Source organism: Rhinoraja longicauda, unplaced genomic scaffold (genome assembly GCF_053455715.1).
Source record: "Rhinoraja longicauda isolate Sanriku21f unplaced genomic scaffold, sRhiLon1.1 Scf000070, whole genome shotgun sequence".
Taxonomy (NCBI): domain Eukaryota; kingdom Metazoa; phylum Chordata; class Chondrichthyes; order Rajiformes; family Arhynchobatidae; genus Rhinoraja; species Rhinoraja longicauda.
The window spans coordinates 201,096-225,112 of record NW_027601288.1 but is presented as its reverse complement, the minus strand read 5'-3'; the positions used below and the strand labels follow the sequence as shown (position 1 = coordinate 225,112).

Genomic DNA, 24,017 nt, shown 5'->3' with positions numbered 1-24,017 from the left:
GGGGGTCACGTGTGTGGTGGGCTGGGGGGTCAGGTGTTTGGGGGCTGGGGGTCAGGGCTCAGGTGAACATGTGTGCAGGGGGTCACGTATATGGGGGCGGATGGGGTCAGGTGTGGGGGTCATGTGTAGGGGGTCACGTGTGTGGGGGCGGTTGGGGGTCAGGTGTGTCGGGTCAGTGGGTCATGTGTGTAGGGGGTCACGTTGGTGCGGGGTGGGGGTCAGGTGTGTGGGGGGTCAGAGGATCATGTGTCTAGGTGGTCACGTGCGTGGGGGCTGGTGGTCAGGTGTGGGGGCACGTGTGGGGGGCTGGGGGTCAGTGGGTCACGTGTGTGGGGGATGGGTGTCAGGTATGTGGGGCCTAGGGGTCAGGTGTGCGGGGGCTGGGGTCAGGTGTGGCAGGTGTGTGGGGGCTGGGGTTAGGCGTGTGGGGGCTGAGGGTCAGGTGTGTGGGCTGTCTGGGGGTCAGGCGTGTGTGGGGGGTTAGGTGTGTGGGGTGTCAGTGGGTCATGTGTGTAGGGGTCACGTGTGTCTGGGGGTAGGGGTCAGGAGTGTGGAGGTCAGAGGGTCAGGTGTGTGAGGGCTGGGGGGTCACGTATGTGGGGGCAGATGGTGGACAGATGTGTCGAGGGTCAGTGGTCATGTGTAGGGGGTCATGTGTGTATGGGAGGTGGGGTCAGGTTTGTGACGGTGTGGGGGAGTCAAGGGGTCATGTATGTAGGGGGCACGTGTGTCTGGGGGTTGGGAGTCAGGTGTGTGGGGGTCTCGGGGTCACGTGTGGGGCTGGGTGTCGGGGTCAGGTATTTGAGGGGGCTGGGGGCCAGGTGTGTGGGGGGCTGGGAGTCAGGGGGCCATGTGTATAGGGGGTCACAGGTGTGGGGGTCGGGGGGTCTTGTGTGTGTGTGTGGGGCTGGGGGTCAGGTGTGTGGGGTGGTCAGGGGGTCATGTGTGTAGGGGGTCACGTGCGAGGGGCCCCCACACGTGACCACCTACACACCTGACCCCCAGCCCCCACACACGTGACCACCTACACACCTGACCCCCAGCCCCCACACACGTGACCCCTACACACCTGATCTCCAGCCCCCACATGCGTGAACCCCTACACACCTGATCTCCAGCCCCCACATGCGTGACCCCCTACACACATGAACCCCTGATCTCCCCACACACCTGACAGAGAGAGAGAGAGGTGGGGGGGAGTAGAGAGAGATGGTTTTGGGGGCGGGGCCGGGATGCGGCGCGTGGGCGGGGCCGGAATGCGGCGCGGGGGCGCGGTTGAGCTGAGCCGGGTTTCAGGGCGCTGGAGCTTCAGGGCGGTGCCGCTGTATATCACCGGGCAGTTTCGTCACCGCCCGGTGCGCGTCACGCATGCGCAGCCCGGCTTGCGCGGAGACGGTTTAACGGCCGCTCGCTCGCGCGGAGACGGTTTAACGGCCGCTCGCCCGCGCGCCGCAACCGGTCACCTGACCCTCCAACCGTCAGCGCAGGCCGCGCCCGCCCCTCTTCCCATTGGCTGCCGGCGATGTCCGCCACCTGCCTCACCCAATGGCGGAGGCCGAGGGGGAGTGTCCCCGCGGGCCCCGCCCTCGGACAGTCCCACGCGCAGGCGCAGTGCGGCTCCGTGGATCCAGGGCGGGGAGAGGGACCCCGCTGTCCGGGCGGGCGGGGACAGCCGCTTCCCATCGGTGAGTATTTGCCGCCGGCCCCCAGTGGACGGGTCTAATCTTGGGGAGAGACTGCGGGTAAATCTCCCCATTGAGTTTGATTTGTTGTTGTGAGGACTTTGCATTGATTGTTGTGACTAAATGTGTCCCGGTGAGAGTTTGAAGCAGGAAAGTCATGTCCAGCACCAGCTGCGCGTTGTTATGGGACGTGTTGGTGCAGGTGCTGCACAACAATCACACAGAGTTGAGTGAAGTTGGAGCTAACAGTTGATGTGTTGAGGGTGCTGAGCGGTCTGGTGCTGTGGAAGCAGATGGCCCAGTTTGGTTCACAAAATGGCTGCATGTTCAGGGCACTGTTTCACAATGAAACCATCAGCTTGTTATTTCCGGGTCCCGTTATTTTTACTGATAACACTTCCTCAGTTGCCGGAGTAAAGGCCTTTCTGAGCCTTTGTGTGAGGAGAGTTGCACATTGTTATCGCCGTTTGGTCACAGCTGAGACTGAATGATCCGAGGACAACCGACAATAGGTGCAGGAGGAGGAGGCCATTCAGCCCTTCGAGCCTGTACGCACCGCCATTCAATGTGATCATGGCTGATCATTCTCAATCAGTACCCCGTTCTGGCCTTCTCCCCATACCCCCTCACTCCGCTATCCTTAAGAGCTCTATCCAGCTCTCTCTTGAAAGCATCCAACGAACTGGCCTCCACTGCCTTCTGAGGCGGAGAATTCCACACCTTCACCACTCTCTGACTGAAAAACTTCTTCCTCATCTCCGTTCTAAATGGCCTATCCCTTATTCTTAAACTGTGGCCCCTTGTTCTGGACTCCCCCAACATTGGGAACATGTTTCCTGCCTCTAATGTGTCCAATCCCCTAATTATCTTATATGTTTCAATAAGATCCCCCCTCATCCTTCTAAATTCCAGTGTATACAAGCCTAATTGCTCCAGCCTTTCAACATACGACAGTCCCGCCATTCCGGGAATTAACCTAGTATACCTTCGCTGCACGCCCTCAATAGCAAGAATATCCTTCCTCAAATTTGGAGACCAAAACTGCACACAGTACTCCAGGTGCGGTCTCACTAGGGCCCGGTACAACTGCAGAAGGACCTCTTTGCTCCTATACTCAACTCCTCTTGTTATGAAGGCCAACATTCCATTGGCTTTCTTCACTGCCTCGACAAGGTGCAGCAGAATGAGAGTAAGAGCAAAGGATACTGTGAGGATTTCAGATTTGCAACATGGAATGCATTTTGTACATGTCAGTTCTCATTTCATTATTCAAATGAGTTGGGACTATTGGGTTTGTGAGTGGAAGTATGAAAATGACACAAATCTGTTGACCACTGTAAGGTAACTTGTGACTTTTGCAACCAGTTTTATGGGAATGGAAGCTAAAAAAATCGCTATTCCAGAAGATCTGAAGGAAAAAGAGAAAATGCCAACATGCTGGAAACACTCAGCAGTTTATAGACAATAGGTGCAGGAGGAGGAGGCCATTCGGCCCTTCGAGCCTGTACGCACCGCCATTCAATGTGATCATGGCTGATCATTCTCAATCAGTAACCCATTCCTGCCTTCTCCCCATACCCCCTCACTCCGCTATCCTTAAGAGCTCTATCCAGCTCTCTCTTGAAAGCATCCAACGAACTGGCCTCCACTGCCTTCTGAGGCAGACAATTCCACACCTTCACCACTCTCTGACTGAAAAAGTTCTTCCTCATCTCCGTTCTAAATGGCCTACCCCTTATTCTTAAACTGTGGCCCCTTGTTCTGGACTCCCCCAACATTGGGAACATGTTTCCTGCCTCTAATGTGTCCAATCCCCTAATTATCTTATATGTTTCAATAAGATCCCCACTTTTTTACACTCTACATGGGCATGTCAGAAGGCAACTCCTTTTTGGAAAGACCTAAAAAGATTTTTGGAACAATTGATGAATAAGATCATACCAATGGATTCAAGGTTGTTTTTATTGGGAGATACAAAAGGAATATTACCAAAGCTAATTTTAGATAAACATCAGGAAAGATTTCTCAAAATAGCAATAGCAGTAGCAAAAAAATGTGTAGCGGTCACTTGGAAAGATCAAAATGAAATAAGATTTGAAAGATGGTATGCAGAAATGCGTAGTTGTATCCCATTAGAAAAAGCTACGTATAATCTGAGAAATGGATATGACTTCTTCTTGAAGGTGTGGAACCCATTCATTTTAAAGATAGGATTAAGAATTGGAAATATTTAGATTCAGGATTGTTTTGATACCTTTAATAAGAATTTAATAAGAAATTACCCAGAAGTGTCTCCTTCTGGACTCCAGGTTTCTTTCTTTCTCTCTTTTTCTTTTTCCTTCTTTTTAACTGGGGGGTGGGGGGAAGGGGGGTGTGGGAGGGGAGATAATACAGAACAATACGTGTATAATCGAATTTATAATGTGGTTATTATTGCTTACTATGAAATGTAAAATGTATGAGCTGTTAAAACTTAAATAATTATTTTTTTTTAAATAAAAAAATAAGATCCCCCCTCATCCTTCTAAATTCCAGTGTATACAAGCCTAGTCGCTCCAGCCTTTCAACATACGACAGTCCCGCCATTCCGGGAATTAATCTAGTGAACCTACGCTGCACGCCCTCAATAGCAAGAATATCCTTCCTCAAATTTGGAGACCAAAACTGCACACAGTACTCCAGGTGCAGTCTCACTAGGGCCCTGTACAACTGTAGAAGGACCTCTTTGCTCCTATACTCAACTCCTCTTGTTATAAAGGCCAACATTCCATTGGCTTTCTTCACTGCCTCGACAAGGTGCAGCAGAATGAGAGTAAGAGCAAAGGATACTGTGAGGATTTCAGATTTGCAACATGGAATGCATTTTGTACATGTCAGTTCTCATTTCATTATTCAAATGAGTTGGGACTATTGGGTTTGTGAGTGGAAGTATGAAAATTACACAAATCTGTTGACCACTGTAAGGTAACGTGTGACTTTTGCAACCAGTTTTTTGGGCATGGAAGTTTAAAAATATATATTCCTATTCCAGAAGATCTGAAGGAAAAAGAGAAAATGCCAACATGCTGGAAACACTCAGCAGTTTGAGCAGCATTTGATTACAGTCCCAGTTCTGATAATGGATCATCCACCATTGCACTTCCACTGTTTTCTGCATTCACTATTTTAATCAATAATGTAAATACACATTGTCTTTATTACATTGTAGGAAAAATGGCAGTCATTTGTACTTGGCCAGATCACGCACAACGTTAAGATAACCAAATATGTTTTAACTTAGATTGCTGGAGATTGTTTAAAGGGAGGGAGAGATCACCTGTCCACAGCTGGGATAGTTCAGGACCAGACGTAGTGCCGTTTAATGCAGAGTTGTATCTTTCAGCGGAAGTGGCGGCGCCTAACGGCAGCGGCTCGCTAGCCGCCTGTTCGTCTTTTTTCCTTTTTTTGTTGTGTGTCGGTGTTGGGATGGTTTTTATATATTTTTTTTGGTTGTGTATGTGTGGGAGGGGGTGGTGGGGAGGGGGGGAACTTTTCTCTTCCTCACGGCGCGGGGTGCGGCTCGGCTGCGGGGCCTAACATCGCCCGGTGCGGCTTGGCCGCTGGACTTTACATCGCCCGGTGCGGCTTGGCCGCTGGACTTAACAGTGCCCGGTGCAGCTCGGCTGCGGGGCTTAACATCGCCCGGTGCAGCTCGGCTGCGGGGCTTAACATCGCCCGGTGCAGCTCGGCTGCGGGGCTTAACATCGCCCGGTGCGGCTCGGCCACGGGACTTAGCTGCGCAAGGCTTGGTCGCGGGCCTTTCTTCGCCCGGTTCGGCCGCGAGACGTTTCAGCGCCCGGTGCGGGGACTGTGCGGGTCGGTCGGGGACGAGCTGTCTGTCCGTGGGCGTGGGGAAGAGAGTGGAAGTTTTGTTGCCTCCATCACCGTGAGGGGGTGTTTGGAGTCACTGTGATGGACGTTTGTGTTGGGGTTATGTGTCTTGTGTTTTTTTTTTCTTTCTATGACTGCTATGTAGTTTTGTTCGGTACTTCGGTACCGAACGACAAATAAAGCTCTGTTATAGAGAATGTCTGCAAGATAGCAAAGGATAATCTCTGTTTGTTGAGGATGAATCAATTGGAGAGCTGAGTGCTGAGATGAACAGATGTTTGGTCAACAGTTCGGTAATTCAATGTGCAACTGCAGAGTGAAATTGTTTTAGCACATATTACACATGCAGGCATTGCCATTTTCAAAGTCTAAATCCGGTCTGCCCACGAGCTTGATGTGCTGGTGCAGTTCCTGTGAACAGACCTCCCTGTCCTTAACCATCTTTGTGTTCCGCAGGGCGCCTCCACCTACCCTGAAGGCACTGTAGGCATGAACCCAGTTCACCCTCATCGTGCCTGACGTCTCCAGCTCCCTCCCAGTAATGTTGTCTTGTGAACCTTTTGGCGGGTTTCGTCGTGTAGAGATAAGACGGATGATTCTCTTGTGAAGTGGGACTGGTGGTGGTTATTGCAGACAAATACCTGACATCATGGAGACAAAGCATAGTCTAGGCACGTGATATAATCCTTCTATTCTGGAATGGACACTCCAGGGATGGCGCTGGAATGTGCCATGGGAGCAGTGGGGACTACAGTTTCCAGTAGAGTTGGGATGTTTGTAGTTGGCCCATGAAATGTTTTATTTCCCGTTCCAGCCAGTGGGGATTTGGCAATAGGTAACATGGTGGTGTAGAAGCCTTTATCCTGGATGGCAAGGTTAGAAACATAGAAAATAGGTGCAGGGGGAGGCTATTTGCCCTTTCAAGCCAACACTGCCATTCATTGTGATCATGGCTGATCATCCACAATCAGTAACCCGATTCAGCTCTATCTTACTCTCTCTTAAATTCATCCAGTGATTTGGCCTCCACTGCCCTCTGGCAGAGAATTCCACAAATTCACAAATCTCTGGATGAAAAAGTTCCTTCTCACCTTGTGGTAAGAATAGGGCCAGCAGAGTGGACAGTAATTCCCCATTAGTGGGTATTTTTCCTCTTTCTCTGTGAGTTGAAGCCTCCAAACAGGTGAGGTGTGTATGTTGGGGATTGACCGTGTTTGGTCTGGAATAGTGATATGGTGATCAGCGGTTTGAAAGCTTCAGGGATCTGGCACAAATGATGAATTGCTGCCTTGGATAGATCAGGGATCTATGGATGTCAGGGCATTCATGAATAGCTAGGTGGACTAATCCTGCTTTTATGTTTTGTTAATTTGCAGGGGTATACCTTGTTTGGATGGGGTGTTTTCCACACCTCCGCTGCACTGTAATGCTGTTTGTTGGTTCACAAGGTAATGTCTTTCTTCACATTTAATTGTCACCTGATGGTTCTGTTAATATTGTTTATTTCAGAGCTACAGAGCTTGCGAACGCCTGACGACATCATGGCTGAAAGTGGTGACTGTGGAGGTGATTCAGTGGCTTCTACATCAACAAAACAAAAAGGTTTGTGAGCCTTCTGTGAAATGTATATGTTGCCCTGACAGTGCATGGACACCTGTTGTAAGACATGGAAGTGGGACTAGGGATGGGGGTGAACACAGAGAGTTGACATCTCCAGGGATATCACTGTTACAGGTGGGCGGATGCAGGAATTGTCTGATATATCAGCACTCTTTTTAGAAACAAATTATTTGATTAGCCGCAAACGTTATAATATCAGAGTCCAGAATCAGATTCTGAGCAGAAATGAGCCTTTGACCCATCTGCCACCTGACAATTTCTCTGCATTAATCCCATTACTGAGCACTAGTAGTCTATCACCTGCGATTCATTTGCATTTGGAATGGACACCCAGATGCTCCTACAATGTTGTGACAGAGTACCAGCCACCACCTCACCACCTCAGGCAGTGTGTCCTAGCTGCAGTCATCACTACTGAAAGATTCTTCCTGAAAGATCATCCTGTAAACCTCATGGTCCACGCATTAAATCCATGCCCCCTAGTGTTAACCACCTCTACTATGGAGAAAACTATTTTTCCATCAACGTTGCTTCTCGTAGTATTCTGAAAATCTATCAGATCACTGCTTGTCTGCCCCAGCTTCAAGGAAGACCACTTAAATCACTCCAGTCTCAGTTGATATTTGAAATATTCACTTCCAAGCAATATCCTGATGGATCTCCTCTGTAGCTTCTCCAGTGCAAAGGCATCCTTCCCACAGTATGGAGATCAGAATTGCACACACTCCTCCAAATTAAGGCTTAATCAACTCCATGTAAATTTGTAACAAGGCCTCTCTGCAGTTGTATTCGATGCTGCAGCGGATGACAAGAATGCTAAATGTTGTCTTCGTGTGCACTGCTGACTTTAGGGATCTATGGATTTGTACGGGTGTTTCTCAGCGGTCTATAGGCCCTGTCATGATGAATATCCTGGTTTTATTTATTGCTCCAACATGCGTCAACTTGCCCGTATCATGATTAAATATGAAATGTAATGTCTCCGCCTACACAAATACTGGTTCAAATCCAGTTGCGGGGGTAGAAATGTAAATTTTGGCAGAAAGGCTAAAATCGCTAATACTTGGAACAAAATTATCAGATTATCTCGAAAGTAACAATCATCCAAATTTTATATTTAATGTTTGGACATAACATAGCACCTGATTCGAGGGCTTCTACGCTCTTATCAAATTTGTGAACGAACCTCGCAAAAGCTAGGGTAAACACAAAATGCTGGAGTAAAGCAGCGGGTCAGGCAGCATCTCTGGATAGAAGGAATGGGTGACCTTTCGGGTCGAGACCCTTCTTCAGATGCCAGGGATGTATTCCTGTTCTCCGAATTTACTTTTTTAAAATTATTTACGCATACCGCATCAAGGACATTGGACTTTGTGTAAGGGACTGATGTGTTACAATGCTGCAAACTACATTCTGCACTCTGTATCTTAACCTTTGCTCCGTCTGTTCTTGAGTTTCAACCTATTATATCTGTGTGTGGTATATCTGATCCTTTTGGATTACATGCAAAACCAAGCTTTTCACAGTACTTCAGTACGTGACGTTCATGCACATCCAGTTAAAATGAATGCACGTGTTGGTGCAAGGGTCGGATAGTCAGATATTTGAACAATTTGGATCTTTTTGGGGAGGGAGGTGACCTGTAGACGAGGAACCTGAACTGGAAGGAGACTAACATCCATCCGTGTGGCCAGTTTTGAAAGTTCTGCAAAGGAGGGTTTAAACTGATTGGCTGGGAGACGCAATCCAAAGTAGTATTCAGACAGTTCAAACTGAGCTGTCAGCGGACGAGCACTTTGTGACCAATCACAACAATTCAATTAGCTTTGAAACCCTGTGTAAAAGAACAGTTCTGGCCTTCAATATAAAATTCTACATTGGGTGGTGACAGTATGAGATAGGAACAGTGATTGGAGTAAGTTGTATGTGGGCAAAGGGGCATCTGAAAGGGGAAGTCTTTAAATTGTGATAGTGAGATTTCAAGATATGCATGTTGCCAGTGAAGGACAAGTAAGGAACCCTTGATGATGAGAGAAATTGAGGCTCTGGTTAGGGAAAAGGAGACATGGGTTAGGTATAGGCTGCTCGGATCAATGCTTTCCTGGTAGAAGTGTGAGAGATAACTGAAAGGCGAAAATCAGGAATACTTGGATACTTTAGCATACTTAAGAACGAAATCAGTAGGGCAAAAATGTGTGCACAACGTGGCACTTATAATTAAGGAGAAGGCAAATATATTTTCCAAGTATATTAAAGGAAAAGGGGTAACTGGAGAGTGAAAGGATATCCTCAGTGATCACCTGTGTGTAGAGCTGCAGGAGATGGGAAAGGTCTTCAATTATAATTCCTCCTCTGTCTTTACCAAGGAGAAAGACTTGAAGTCTTGAGTGCAGTTGTATTACAGTCGAGGTGGTGCTTGATGTCGTTAACCGTATGAAGATACGTAAATCTTTGGGGGCTGTGATTAGATGTCTCTAAGGCTGCTGTTGAAAGTTAGAGAATACATTGCAAGAGCCTTGGCTGAGATATGTGAATCATTGTTAACCATGGGTAAAATGCTGACCATTTGAGGGTAGATAATGCTGTACTTCTGCTTTAGAAGTGTTGCAAAGAAAATTCTGATAACTAGAGACGAGGACCCACGAGAAGCATAAACTATAGATTAGTAAACCTAGTGTATGTGGTGAGACAGTTACGTGAGAGGACATAAAGTGGTAAGATGTACAGTGTTTGTTGGTGTTCGTCCTTCGGGTTCGAAGATGACCATGACTTCACTTTCAATCTTATTATTTCGACCGCTGATTGGGATCCCCGCCAGCTGCGGTATGCTGGCCGAGGTTGAAGTCATGACTTGCGCTTGACTTGGATTTAAGTGAGGGGGAGTTGCACAGATCGTCGGCCTCACTCTCTTGTCCTGGCCTATCGGGTTGCAGCAGCATAGTCGGGATGGCTGGGGACAGGTCAGGATGCAGTGGATGGTCAGAAGTGCCCTACGTATCTCACTCTGCCCTGTTTGCGCAGAGGGGCACCGAGAACAAAGAGGGACTCAAGGGAGGTCGCCGCGAACAAAGATGGGACCCGTCAGAGGGCCACCATGAACAGGGGGATCTCGGGGAGGTCGCTGATAACAAATGGAGATCCAATGGGGGATGGCAGGAACTAAGGGGGCCCAGCGGGTGTGGGGGATGGGTTCCTGTGTTTCCATTCCCCTTTAAAAATGACTTCGGGCACAGAGGGTGGTGGATATGTGGAATGAATTGCTGGTTGAGGCACGTACAATAACACGATTTTACTGACATTTGGGCAGGTACATGGACGAGGAAGGTTTGGAGTGATAAAGGCAAACTTGGACAAATAGGGCTGGCTCAGGTAGGGCAGGTTGGTCGACAAGTCTACGTTTGGCCGAAGCACCTCTGTCTGTGCTGTGTGACTTCCGTGTTTATGCCACGCAGCGAGAGAGAAATAATCTGAAAAGGTCTACAGGCACGGTAGCGCAGCGGTAGAGTTGCTGCTTTACAGCGAATGCAGCGCCGGAGATTCAGGTTCGATCCTGACTACGGGTGCTGCACTGTAAGGAGTTTGTACGTTCTCCCCGTGACCTGCGTGGGTTTTCTCCGAGATCTTCGGTTTCCTCCCACACTCCAAAGACGTACAGGTATGTAGGTTAATTGGCTGGGTAAATGTAAAAATTGTCCCTAGTGGGTGTAGGGGATCGCTGGGCGGCACGGACTTGGAGGGCCGAAAAGGCCTGTTTCCGGCTGTATATATATGATATGATATGATATGATGAGAAAGAAAGATCAAAACAAGCCATTTAAATAAAATTGCATTATATCATTAAGATTACAGGATGCAAGGGTCGTGTTTGAAGTAACAAGGCCAAATGGAAAATAGTACGTAGCGATTTTATACATAGATCAACAAAGGTAGATAGAGCATAGTAACGCACAGGACAGAAAAGGTCTTTTTGGTCCACAATGTCCATGCGGACCGATGCCAAGTGAAACTCATCTCCGCTGCCTTCACACAATCTATATTTCTCCATTCCCTGCATATCCACCTGCATATCCTTGAGCTTCTTAAATACCACTATCGTATTTGTCCCAACCACCACACCTGGCAGCGCGTTCCAGGCACCCACCATCCTCTGTGTAAAATAAAACTTCACCTGCACATCACCTTTCAATTCTACCCCTTTCAGCTTAAAACTGTGCACCCCAGTGTTCCCACAGACCCCTAGCCAGAATAACAAACGTCTGTCTTCTCCGTAAATGAGCTTTGAATTTAGAGGACCACGTTGCTGTGAATCATGTGCATTCTTATTCTGCTGTTATTGTCGTGGTTTTCTTCAGCTTCGAAATTAAGGCAGGCGACACGGAGAATTCTTCGAGAAGTTAAAATCCTTTATTTGCAAACAACGGCTGGAACAATCAGGAAGTCAACCGCCTGACTGCCCTGACTGTCCACTTAGTGCATCGGGCAGTCTATGTTTATAGGATTATTCGAAACCTTATCTTCTTTACATACCCACACTCCTGCTCTATAATAATTCATTTCTTTGCAGTCCTCCTGTCTGGTCTGCCACCATTAAATCCCATTTGCTGACTTACCCTTATCTTAATACTCTTATCGCTTCACACTTCGCCTCCCTTATTTCCCTGCTAGTCCATCCCTCACATCCATCCATCACCCCAAGGCCTATGTCTTTCCTTATCTCTTCTCTTGCCACCATTATCTTTCATCCAAATGTGACAAGGCAAAGAGATAATGGTGTACAGGCAATACCTATGTCAAAGGTTACCAAAGTAGGAATGTAGTACAAATTACCAAAGTGCTGCTGACTTTAGGGATCTAAGGATTTGTACGCGTGTTTCTCAGTAGTCTCTTGGCCCTTGTCATTCATTCATGGTAAATATCCTGGTTTTATATGTCCCTCCAACATGCGTAAATTTGCCCTTATCAGGATTAAATTTGAAATCTCATTTCTCCGCAAAACATGTTGAGTAATCATCCACAAATACTGGTTCAAATCCAGTTCCGGCGGTAGAGTCAAGTGATCACAATTTTGGTAGATAACTGAAAGGCCAAAATTGGTAAAACTTGGAACAAAATTATCAGATTATCTCAAAGTAACAACCATCCATATTTTATATTGGATATCTGGAGATAACATAGCACCTGATTCAAGGCCAGCTTCTTCCACGATCTTATCGAATTCGAGAACCAACCTCTCATAAGCTAGGGATGTATTCCTGTTCTCCCAATTTACATTTTACTTGTTTACGTCTACCCCATCAATGACATTGCACTTTCTCTAATGAACTGATGCGCTACAATGCTGCGAACTACATTCCGCACTCTGTATCTCCACCTTTGCTTCATCTGCTCTTCAGTTTTAACTAATTGTATCTATGTGTGGTCTATCTGAACTGTTTGGATTGAATGCAAAACCAAGCCTTTCACAGTACTTCGGTACGTGTGACGTTTATGCACGTACCGTTAAAATGAATGCACGACTGAGGAGAGTTGGTGCAAAGATCGGAGATTCAGGTATTTGCATAATTTGGATTTTTCAGGGATAGAGGTGACCTGAACTGAAAGGAGACTAACATTGCGTGGGCAGTTTTGAAAGTGCTGCAAAGGAGGGTTTAAACTGGCGGACATAACCCAAAGTAGTATTCAGATAGTTCGAACTGAGATGTCGGTTGATGACCACTTTGTGACCAATGACTACAATTCAATTAGCGTTGAAACCTCTGTAAAAGAACAGTTCTGGCCTTAAATGTAAAATTCTAAATTGGATGGAGGAAGTCCACCTTTGACCGTTTGAAATAGGAACAGTCATTGGAGTCGGTCGTCTGTGGGCAAAGGGTCGTGTGAAAGGGGAAGTTTTTAAATTGTGATAGCGAGATTTAAAGATATGCATGTTCTTAGTGAGGAACCCAGCTTGATGTGAGAATTCGAGGCTCTTCTTAGGGAAAAGGGGACATGGGTTAGGTCTAGGTCAATGCTTTCCTGGGAGACCTGTGAGAGGTTGAGGAGCATAAAGAATAAAATCATGAGGGCAAAAAGGGTGCACATGATGGCACTTATAATTAAGGATAAGTCAAATAGACTTTCCAAGAATATTAAATGTAAAGGGTTAACTGGAGAGTGAAAGGATACCCTCAGTGGCCATCTATGTGTAGAGCTGCAGGAGATGGACAAGGTCTTCAATTATAATTTCTCCTCCGTATTTGGCATAGAGAAAAACTTCAAGTCTTGAGTGCAGTTGCATTACAGTCGAGGTGGTGCTGGATGTCCTTAACCGTGTGAAGATACGTAAATCTCTGGGATCTGTGATTAGATGTATCTAAGGCCGTTATTGAAAGTTCGAAAATAAATTGCAGGAGCCCTGGCTGAGATATGTGAATCGTCGTTAACCGTCGGTGAAGTGCAGAACATTTGAGGGTAGATAATGCTGTGCTTCTGTTTGAGAAGTGTTGCAAAGAAAAACCTGATAGCTCAAGACTGGGAACCACGTGAAGCATAAACTATAGATGAATAAGCCGAATGTTTGTGGTAAGACAGTTATGGGAGAGGATATAAGATGTATGTGCATTTGAAAAGACAGATATTGGGGATAGTCACCATTGTTTTGGCTTTGGAGGTTTCACGAATTTGAATGGCTCTTTTGAAGATGTACCTGAGAAGGTTGTTGAGGGCAGAGCCAGAGACATAGTCTATACAGATTTCAGCATATACGATTCCATGTGGTAGGTTAGATCGTATGGTGTCCTTGGGGAGATGCCTAACTGGATACAGAATTGGCTTGATGGTTGGAAACAGAATGATGGTGGAAGATTGCTTTTCAGACTGGAGGTCTGTGAATAGTGTGCTACTTGGGGTCCCTGTTGGGCCCAGTGCTGTCTCATCTGAAGAAATTAATTCAATGGGGATGTCAAGGTATGATTAGCAAGTTTGGACATATAAGTTTGTGAAGTCAAACCAGAATATGACATTCACGTTGAAAGGGAACGCCCTGGAGAGAATCCAGGAGTACAAGTACTTAATTCCCCAAAAGATGGCATCACGGGTAGATAGTGGTGAAGGAGGTCTTTAGCACGCTGGCCTTAATATAGAAGCTGGAACATATGTTACAGTTGTACAAGACATGGGCCGCACTTGTATTCTGTTCAGTTTAGTCACCCTATTTCAGAAAAGATAGTATTAAGATGGAACGTTGTGGAAATAATATTTACGAGGATGTACCTAGTACCCGAGGACATGAGCTACAGAAAGAAGTTGGGCAGGCTAGAACTTTATTCTTTAGTGTGCAGGAGCCATCATTATTTGTTCATCTCGAGTGTGGTGCTCGGGTCTGTCCAAAACACGTTGTCCTCCCAGCTCAGTTGAAATGTTCAGTAGGGAATGTTGGCCCATTCCAGATTGCAGGACGACAGGAGAGGAGAGACTCAGCGGGGTGGGGGGAAGGTGATGAGGTAGCCCAGAACAAATGTGGGACCAGGCAGAGGACCACCGGATACAGAGGGACAAAAGGGAGATCGCCGGTAACAAAAGGGGAACCATCGGGGGACGGCGAGAACAAAGGGGGGCGATGGGGTGGGGGTGGGGTGGCGTCTGTGGCCACGTGCAGCGGCCGACCTGGTTGGCCGCTGCGAGCAGCAAGTAGATCTGTTTGATTAACGCGGCGACTCTTGTGTATTGCCGAGGCGAGTTATTACTGTATGATATTACCGGGTTATGTGCAAAACAATGCATTTCGCTGTACCTAGGGACATGTGAAATTAAGTATGATGAAATATTGAGCTTGAAGGCTGATTTTATAGAGATGTATAAAATAATGGGGGGAAATAGAAAGGGTGTACGCACAGGTATTTTTCCTCAGAGTTGAATAATCCAAAGGGCGGGCGCTTCAGATTGGAGGGGAACCATTTAATAGGAATATGAGGGTTAACATCTTCTCACAGATTGGTGGGCATATGGAACAAGCTGTCCGAGGTGGTAAATTGAAGCGGGCAGAATAATAACATGTCAGAGAGTTATAGAGTGACACAGAGTGGAAGCAGGCCCTTCTGCCCAACTTGCCCACACCGGCCAACATGTCGCAGCTGCACCAGTCCCACCTGCCCGCGTTTGGCCCATATCCCTCCAAACCTGTACCTGTCCAAGTGTTTCTTAAATGTTGGGATAGTCCCTGCTTCAACTACTTCCTCTGGAAGATTGTTCCCGACACCCATCACAATTTGTGTGAAAAAGGTACCCCTCAGATTCCTATTAAACCTTTCCCCCCAAATAAATTTGGACAGAGTGATTTAGAGAGATTATGGTCAAACCTTGGACTGATGGGACTAGCATAGATGGGGCATTTTAGTTAGGTTGGGCCAAAGTGCCTGTTTTCGTGCTCTGTTTCTAAGACGATCATGCACTTCCACTTGCCCCAGAATGCCAGCTCATATCGCTACCAGTTATTCCGAACCTGCGGGTCTCTTAATTTGAAATTGTCGTGCAACCTACAATTAATGTGGGTTTTTTTCAGGTGGGATATTAACTCAAGTTGTCAAGGTCCTCACAAGAATTTGGCCAGGCACCTCTTCAAAGAAAGATGGTCAGAACACAGGATCAACGACAGAAAAGCAAAGTCGGACGGAGAGCAGAACCTCACTGGAATGTGAGCCCGCGGAAGAGGAAAGGGAGCAATGTCAGTCCAGAGGGAGAGGAATAGGAGACATGGTTCACGGCCCTGGAACGGACCCAAGTGGCGAAATCCACCATAACCGAGAATTATCAAACAAGGAATCATCGAGTCTCATCCAAGGAGCAGGTGAGAGACATGGGTGGGGAGGGGATACTGCAGAATGGTGAAGATTGCAGGGAGAGAAAAGAGAAAAAGAAAACTAAGGAGTTAGGGCGAGGGGAAATAGGAGAGAGGAATAGTGGTGGAGCAGTGTTATACTGACTTGGTTAATGACCCTGATCATATCTCCAATGTACAAAGCTAAGCTAACTCTGCGCAATCAGTCCTTATCAATCCCAATATGGATATATTGTCCCCCTCAATATTCTCCAGTAATTTGCCTACCACAGACGTTAGTTCCACTGGTCTATACTTCCCATGGTTTACTTTGCAGCTCCTCTTAAGTGCAGGCATGGCATAGCTACCCCACCCCCCACCCCGGCGCCTGGCACTTTACCTGTATCTAATGATAATTCGTATAGCTGAGTCAAGGCAACTACAATTTCTAGTCTACCTTCCCACACTGACCTCGGGCATAACTAATCAGACCCTGGAGATATATCCACCTTCATACACCTTGAGGTATTCAGCACCACCTCGACAGTAATATAGACTGTACTCTACACTTCCATTAATTGTCCCACGTTCCCTGCTTTACGCTTATTGCTCCACATTAAACACAGAGGTAAAATACTCAATAAGAACGTTGTACATCTCCTGTGGCTCCACACTGAGATGACCGCTTTGGTTTCTAAAGGGCCCTATTTCCCTTGATATAAATTAGAACTATGAATCTCCCTTAATATTATCTGCCAGGGCTACCTCTTGGTCCCTGTATACCCGCCTGATTTCCTCCTTTGGTACGCTCCTCAATTCCCAAAACTCCTCTGGGAATAGACTTGATCCCACGTACCTAGATCGATCCCAAGCTGCCTGCGTTTCCCTGACCAGAGCCTCAGATTCTCTCATCATGCAAGCTTCGATGCTCCCACTTGCCTTGTCATTGTCTTTAATATGAGCATGCATGCCTTGAACTCTTATCACAACATTTTTCAAAGCATCCCAATTTACGGATGTTCCTTTGACAGCAAATATTTGGAATTTATAAATATATTTAGAAAGTTAAAATCCCCCAAAATGACTACATTATTAGCCGTCTAGTTACCTGTAATCTCTTGGCATTTGCGCTCCTCCAATTACCGCTGACTATTTTCACCCGCCCGAACCCCTCCCCCTACAATTCACCCACCCAACAAGGTGATCAGCACATTTTTATTTAATCGCTCCACCAATAGAGACTTTCGTGAACGAACCATGGGTCATATCATCTCGGTCTACTGCCGCAACATTCTTCCTAATCAATAAAGTCCTCTTTCGCCCTCACCTCACTCGCTACATCCTACATAGAAACATAGAAACATAGAAGATAGGTGCAGGAGTAGGCCATTCGGCCCTTCGTCCCTGCATCGCCATTCAATATGATCATGGCTGATCATCCAACTCAGTATCCTGTACCTGCCTTCCCTCCATACCCCCTGATCCCTTTAGCCACAAGGGCCACATGTAACTCCCTCTTAAATATAGCCAATGAACTGGCCTCAACTACCTTCTGTGGCAGAGAATTCCACAGATTCACCTCTCTCTGTGTGTAAAAAACCTTTCTCATCTCGGTCCTAAAAGACTTCCCCCTGATCCTTAAACTGTGACCCCTTGTTCTGGACTTCCCCAGCATCGGGAACAATCTTCCTGCATCTAGCCTGTCCAACCCCTTAAGAATTTTGTAAGTTTCTATAAGATCCCCCCTCAATCTTCTAAATTCCAGCGAGTACAAGCCGAGTCTATCCAGTCTTTCTTCATATGAAAGTCCTGCCATCCCAGGGATCAATCTGGTGAACCTTCTCTGTACTCCCTTAATGGCAGCAGAACCTCCCTGCACCTATACTCAAATCCCCTCGCTATGAATGCCAACATACCATTCGCTTTCTTCACTGCCTGCTGCACCTGCATGCCTACTTTCAATGACTGGTGTACCACGACACCCAGGTCTCGTTGCATCTCCCCTTTTCCTAATCGGCCACCATTCAGATAGTAGTCTGCTTTCCTGTTCTTGCCGCCAAAGTGGATAACCTCACATTTATCCACATTATACTGCATCTGCCATGCATTTGCCCACTCACCTAACCTATCCAAGTCACGTTGCAGCCTCCTAGCATCTTCCTCACAGCTAACACTGCCCCCCAGCTTTGTGTCATCCGCAAACTTGGAGATGTTGCATTCAATTCCCTCGTCCAAATCATTAATATATATTGTAAATAGCTGGGGTCCCAGCACTGCGCCTTGCGGTACCCCACTAGTCACTGCCTGCCATTCTGAAAAGGACACGTTTATTCTTACTCTTTGCTTCCTGTCTGCCAGCCAGTTCTCTATCCACATCAATACTGAACCCACAATACCATGTGCTTTAAGTTTGCATACTAATCTCGTGTGTGACCTTGTCGAAAGCCTTCTGGAAGTCCAGATATAACACATCCACTGGTTCTCCCTTATCCACTCTACTAGTTACACCCTGGAAAAATTCTATAAGATTCGTCAGACATGATTTACCTTTCATAAATCCATGCTGACTGTCCAATGATTTCACCACTTTCCAAATGTGCTGCTATCCCATCTTTAATAACTGACTAGCATTTTCCCCACTACCGTGTTCGACTAACTGATCTGTAATTCCCCGTTATCTCTCTCCCTCCCTTTTTGAAAAGTGGGGTTACATTAGCTACCCTACTTTACTGGAACATTAAGCTGCCAGTCCTGTACCTCTTAGCCAGATTTCTGTAATAGCTACAACATCCCAGTGACACATACCTATCCACACCCTCAGCTCATCCGCCTTACCCCTCAGACCTCTCACATTAAAATAATTGCAATTCAATCAAACAGCCCTCCCTCGCTTGATGTCATGTCTATAGTGTCCACCACCCCCCCCCCCCCCCCCCTCCCAAACTAATGTGCATCCTACCACTATGGCTCTTCCAGGCACAATGCTTCCTCCTGCCTAATATTACTGCTCTTCCCTGATGGGTCATTGCCTAACAGTCTACATAGCATCCCAGTCGCACACACCTATTCACACCCTCAGCTCATCAGCCTGACATTAATAATTGCAATACAATCATGTAGCCCATCCTGGCTCGCTGTCATTCTGATTTTCTCCACTGAACTTTCTCTGAAAGTTAGCCTCCTGCTTCTCATTTGCCTCAGTCATGCATTGGATCTCACCTTTCAACCAATTTAGCGTCGATCCACGCACATAGCTGTAGCAAACTGCTGGTCCGGATGTGTAAGAAAGAACTGCAGATACTGGTTTAAACCGAAGAAAGACGAAAAGTTGGGCAATTGGAGGAACAGCACCTCATATTTCGCTTGGGCAGTTTATACCCCAGCGGTATGAACATTGTCTTCTCGCTCTTCAGGTAGTTCATGATTCCCCTCTCTATCCCCTCCCCTTCCCAGTTCTCATACTTGTCTTCCTGTGTTCAACTAAATCCTATTTTTGTCCCGCCCCCTCCTGTGACATATATCTGAAGAAGGGTCTCGACCCGAAACGACACCCATTCCTTCTCTCCTGAGATGCCGCCTGACCCGCTGACTTACTCCAGTATTTTGCGTTTACCTTCGATTTAAACCACCAGCTGCAGTTTTTTTTCCTGAACAACGGATACAGTAGATAAGGTAGGAGGTGGTGCAAATAAACCTTTGCCTAACCTGAAAGGACTGTTGGAGTCCTTGGACAGTGTCGAGGGAGGAGGTATAGCGACAGGTGTCTTGTACGGTTGCAGCGGAAGGTACCTGGGGAGGGGGTGGTTTGGATGGGAAGGGATAAGTTAACCAGGGAGTTGTGGAGGGAACAGCCTCTGCGGAAGGCAGCAAGGCGTGGAGATGGGAAAATGTGGCCACTGGAACCCCATTGGAAGTGGTGGAAATGTTGGAGGATTATGTGCTGTCTGCGACGGCTGATGGGTTGGAAGGTAAGGACGAGGGAGACTCTGTCTCTGTTGCGAATAGGAAGGGGGGGCAAGGGCGGAGCTGCAGGGTACTGAGGAGATACGAGTCAGGGCCTCATCTGTGATGGGAGAGGAGAACCCCCGTACCCTAAAGATGAGGACATCTCAGATGTTCTAGTATGGAACACCTCATCTTGGGCGCAGATGCGGCGTAGATGGAGGATTTGGGAGGAGGGGATAGAGTCAAAGCAGGAAGCAAGGTGGGAAGACGTATAGTCGAGATAGTTGTGGCGGTCAGTGGGTTTGTAATAGACGTCAGGCAGTGGTCTATTTCTTGTGATGGAGACTGGGAGCTGCCACTCAGGATATTGGTGTTCCCTTTAGGTTCAGCTGCAACTCATCCCTCTTGTACAGGTCACGTCGGCCCCAGCACGGAGCACAAGGAGTACTACGGAGATCACTGCGCTGTATTTTTACATTTTTCTGAACGTCCAATGTCATTTGTATCAACATGCAGAGTGACTTCTGGCTCCTCACTCTCCCCCTTGAGAATATCAAGTAGCCGCTCCGAATCATCCTGGACCCTGGCACCAGAAAGCAATACACAATACAGGAGTCTCGATTGCTTCCATGGAATCTCCTGTCCACCTCTCTCCTCTCTCCCCAACAGATGTATATCCTACCACTATGGCTTTGCCAGGCACGGAGTCTCATCCTGCTGATACTGCTGCTCTCCCTGACGGGTCATCCCCTAACCGTCTCCAAACGTTTTACGTGTTTTGAAAGGGATTGGCCACCTTCACCCTTTGCTAACTAGAGGTCCTGGGGATCACCCACCTCCATTTATCCTGGTCTTTGGGCATGACCCACCTCGCTGTTAGTTTTGTCCAAAAGGTCTCTCGGATGATCCCGAGGTCATCCGTCTGCACCTCCTATTCCCAAATACAGCCTGCAAGGAGCTGCACCTGGACACATTTCCCATGGGTTTGGTAACCAGGGACACCAGCAGTTGCTCTGACATCCCACGTGCTGCAGGAGGAACGTTGCATCATTCCACCTGCCTCTTGACGCTACTGAAATAAGAACTAACAAGCTCACCAATATCACACAACTGGCTAAACAGCAGGTTCAACAGACTGTACCTTTATCTGCAGCCCCCTCTCCTCAGTCTCCTTGCCGTAGACTCGTGAGCCGAAGACTCGCACTTGCCCTCTGCACAGCACTTTACCTCTACACAGCCTCTCTACCAACACAGCCACTCCCAACGGGCTGCTTCGCTGGATCTTGCCTTCTTATTAGTTGCTCAATCAGACAATTTCGATGCTCCAAACAATTCGCGCGCCATATTTTCAAGTGCCCTGCGAAACTTCGAAGTCCTTTTATCCGCGTCATTAATGTAGGTTGTAAAATAGGGAGACCCAGCACTGGCCTTTGCAGCATCGGTCTAGTTATTGACCCATTTATCCAAGTGAATGGGCTGCCACGCAAGTCAGGCAAGTGTAAGAATATATCTGCAGATGCTGGTACAAATCGAAGGTATTTATTCACAAAATGCTGGAGTAACTCAGCAGGTCAGGCAGCATCTCAAGAGAGAAGGTATGGGTGACGTTTCGGGTCGAGACCCTTCTTCAGTCTGATGTCAGGGGGGCGGGACAAAGGAAGGATATAGGTGGAGACAGGAAGACTGGGAGATCTGGGAAGGGGGAAGGAAAGAGAGGGACAGAGGAACTATCTGAAGTTGGAGAAGTCAAAGTCAAGTCAGGCAAGTGGTCAGTGTTATCCTGGATGGCGTAGGAGCTACAACATCTCTTGACGTGTCCCTTGTGGTCCATGGGGGAAGGTTTGAATGTGAAGAAGCGAGTCTCAGTGCAAGATTTCAATACTGTTATACCACCAGGCCACAGGATGGAAATGGCAGATTCAGTTTAGTTTCTGGATCAATGTGGACATTCCACGCCCCCTCCCACAAAACCTACCCGCTCCCATCCCCAACACCATAAGATTGGTAGTGGTGGATTGTGGTTCACGGTTCACTTGGCAATCTTTTCCTTCTTGTCTTAATCATTGTCTAATCCCACTATTATTATTCGGTTTACTGCAGAGCAGCAGAATATGGTAATACCTATCCACACAATGGCAGAAGATGGAAACAGGACTGCGGCTCCAGTAACCTCAACAACAAGGACGGACACAGGTGTGCTGCAGACTTCTTCAAGATGTAAATGTTGTCTTGAAATCTGGTGTTCATCAAATGCATGGTCCACAGGTCAGAAGGATAAGGGAATAAGGAAGGGACTGAGAAAGAGAGGATGTTACCCTGCAGGCGGTAGTTGAAAGGACCGAGGGAGTGATCGCAGAGGTGATGAATCATCCTCACTGAAGATTCAGATGTGCATTAAAGCAGTGACTGGGAAGAGGCTTTCTGAGAAAGTGAAGAGTAGAAGATGGCGCATAAAACGTGGCGACTCTTGTGTTTGAACTCTGTGCAGTCTGCACTGTTAGAGTTATTATGGTCCAAGTTGTGCCTCAGAGTCATAGAGGCATGTGGTATGGAACAAGGCTCTTCGTCCCAACTTGGACATGTCAAACAACATGGCTCAACTACACTAGTCCCACAAGCCTGCGTAAGGCCCATGTCCCTCTAAACCTATCCTGTTCATGTACCGATTTTGTCATAAAATCCCCTACTCCACCCGAAACCTATGTCATTTGTTTCTTGATTCTCATCCTCTGGGTAGAAGACGGTGTGCATTGATCTATTCTATATTGTGGCCAGGCCACTACAATATAATAGATAGTGTATCGATTCTTCTCCTGATCCTCGTGTACAGGAGGATGGTCACTGAACTTGGGTACACATGACAAAGTATCCATTGAAGCCAGGGAGCATGAGGCCACAGAGAGTGGAGTGAAGCTGGGTGGTTCATGCATGTGGAAGATAATCCTAGGAAGATTAGCTGGCATCAACTACAGTGTTGCCTCAGGCGATAAGTGCATCTGCACCTCTTCATCAGTGCATTCGTTTAATGTGCGTTTTTTTGCTGTGATCTGTTCTCTGTCTGAACACCGGCTATGGAGATGATCACACTCCCCCAGTGCCCACCCTTCCCGTGTCCAACGCTGCCCCATCCCCCTGGGGTCCATGTTACATGGTCACACCGTCACATCCTCCTCGGTTCAGACGCTATCCAACGTTGCCTGCTCACACGTTGCCTCAGCCTCTCCGATTCTTCAGACTGATGGCAGAGTTAGCCGTAAGCTGGCAGAGGTGCGGCAACACAAAGCCTGGCAAGTGAGATGGATGTTATTGAGGAGGGTTTTTTTGATAGGTAGTTGGTTGAACAAAGGCTAGAGATGGAACATCAAGATGTTAGGCAGAAGGACTGAGTGTTGGAGATTGTGAAAATAAAGAAAGGAATATCGGAGGAAGGAAAAGGGGAGAGGAGAAATCCGTGCGAGACTGTGGAGAGAGTGGGCGGAAATAAGGCGGGTGTGCGGTTTGGATTGTTACTTAATCTTGGAGAATTCAGTGTTCATACCATTGGATTTAAGGCGACACAAGCAGAATGTGAAGTGCTGTTTCTTCAGTGAGCATGTGTCCAAGGACAGAGAGGTTGGTATGGCAATGGGACGAGAGTTTCAATGTTTGGCAATTGGCGAGACAAAGCATAGACTCGGCGACTGTTTTGCCGAACACTTCCGCTTTATCCGCCAAAACCTAGTGGATTTTCCGGTTGCTAACCATTTTTGCTCCTCGTGCAAATTGCTCCCACCCCCTCCCTTTCCACTTACATGAATTCATCTCACTGCACAATTTGCAACTCTTCACTCCATTTGTTTCACACCTGTCTTTTCATCTCTTGCCTTTCCCCAATTATCAGCCTATCAAAAACTCCCCTCACCTGTATCCACCTTACTTACTGTCTTTCACCTGTTCTTCCTCTTGTCCACATTTCTCCCCACTCACCGCCACCACAATCAGCCTGAAAAAAGATCCAGACTTGAAACGTCACCTACCATATTCTCCAGAGATGATGGTTGACCCACTGAGTTCCTCCAGCAAATTGTCTTATTCCGATATTCTTCTTGGATCATTCTCATTAGGAG

General features: G+C 47.3%; 1 protein-coding gene across 1 annotated transcript in view; it reads left to right on the top strand.

Moving 5' to 3' along the window:
- Positions 1-24,017, top strand: part of LOC144589748 (uncharacterized) — a 126,304-nt gene that overhangs the window by 12,261 nt on the left and 90,026 nt on the right. Inside the window, exons 2-4 of the mRNA XM_078394847.1 lie at positions 7,062-7,154; positions 15,712-15,996; positions 22,012-22,128. Coding sequence (XP_078250973.1) covers positions 7,062-7,154; positions 15,712-15,996; positions 22,012-22,128 — 495 coding nt within the window. The remainder of the gene's footprint in view (positions 1-7,061; positions 7,155-15,711; positions 15,997-22,011; positions 22,129-24,017) is intronic.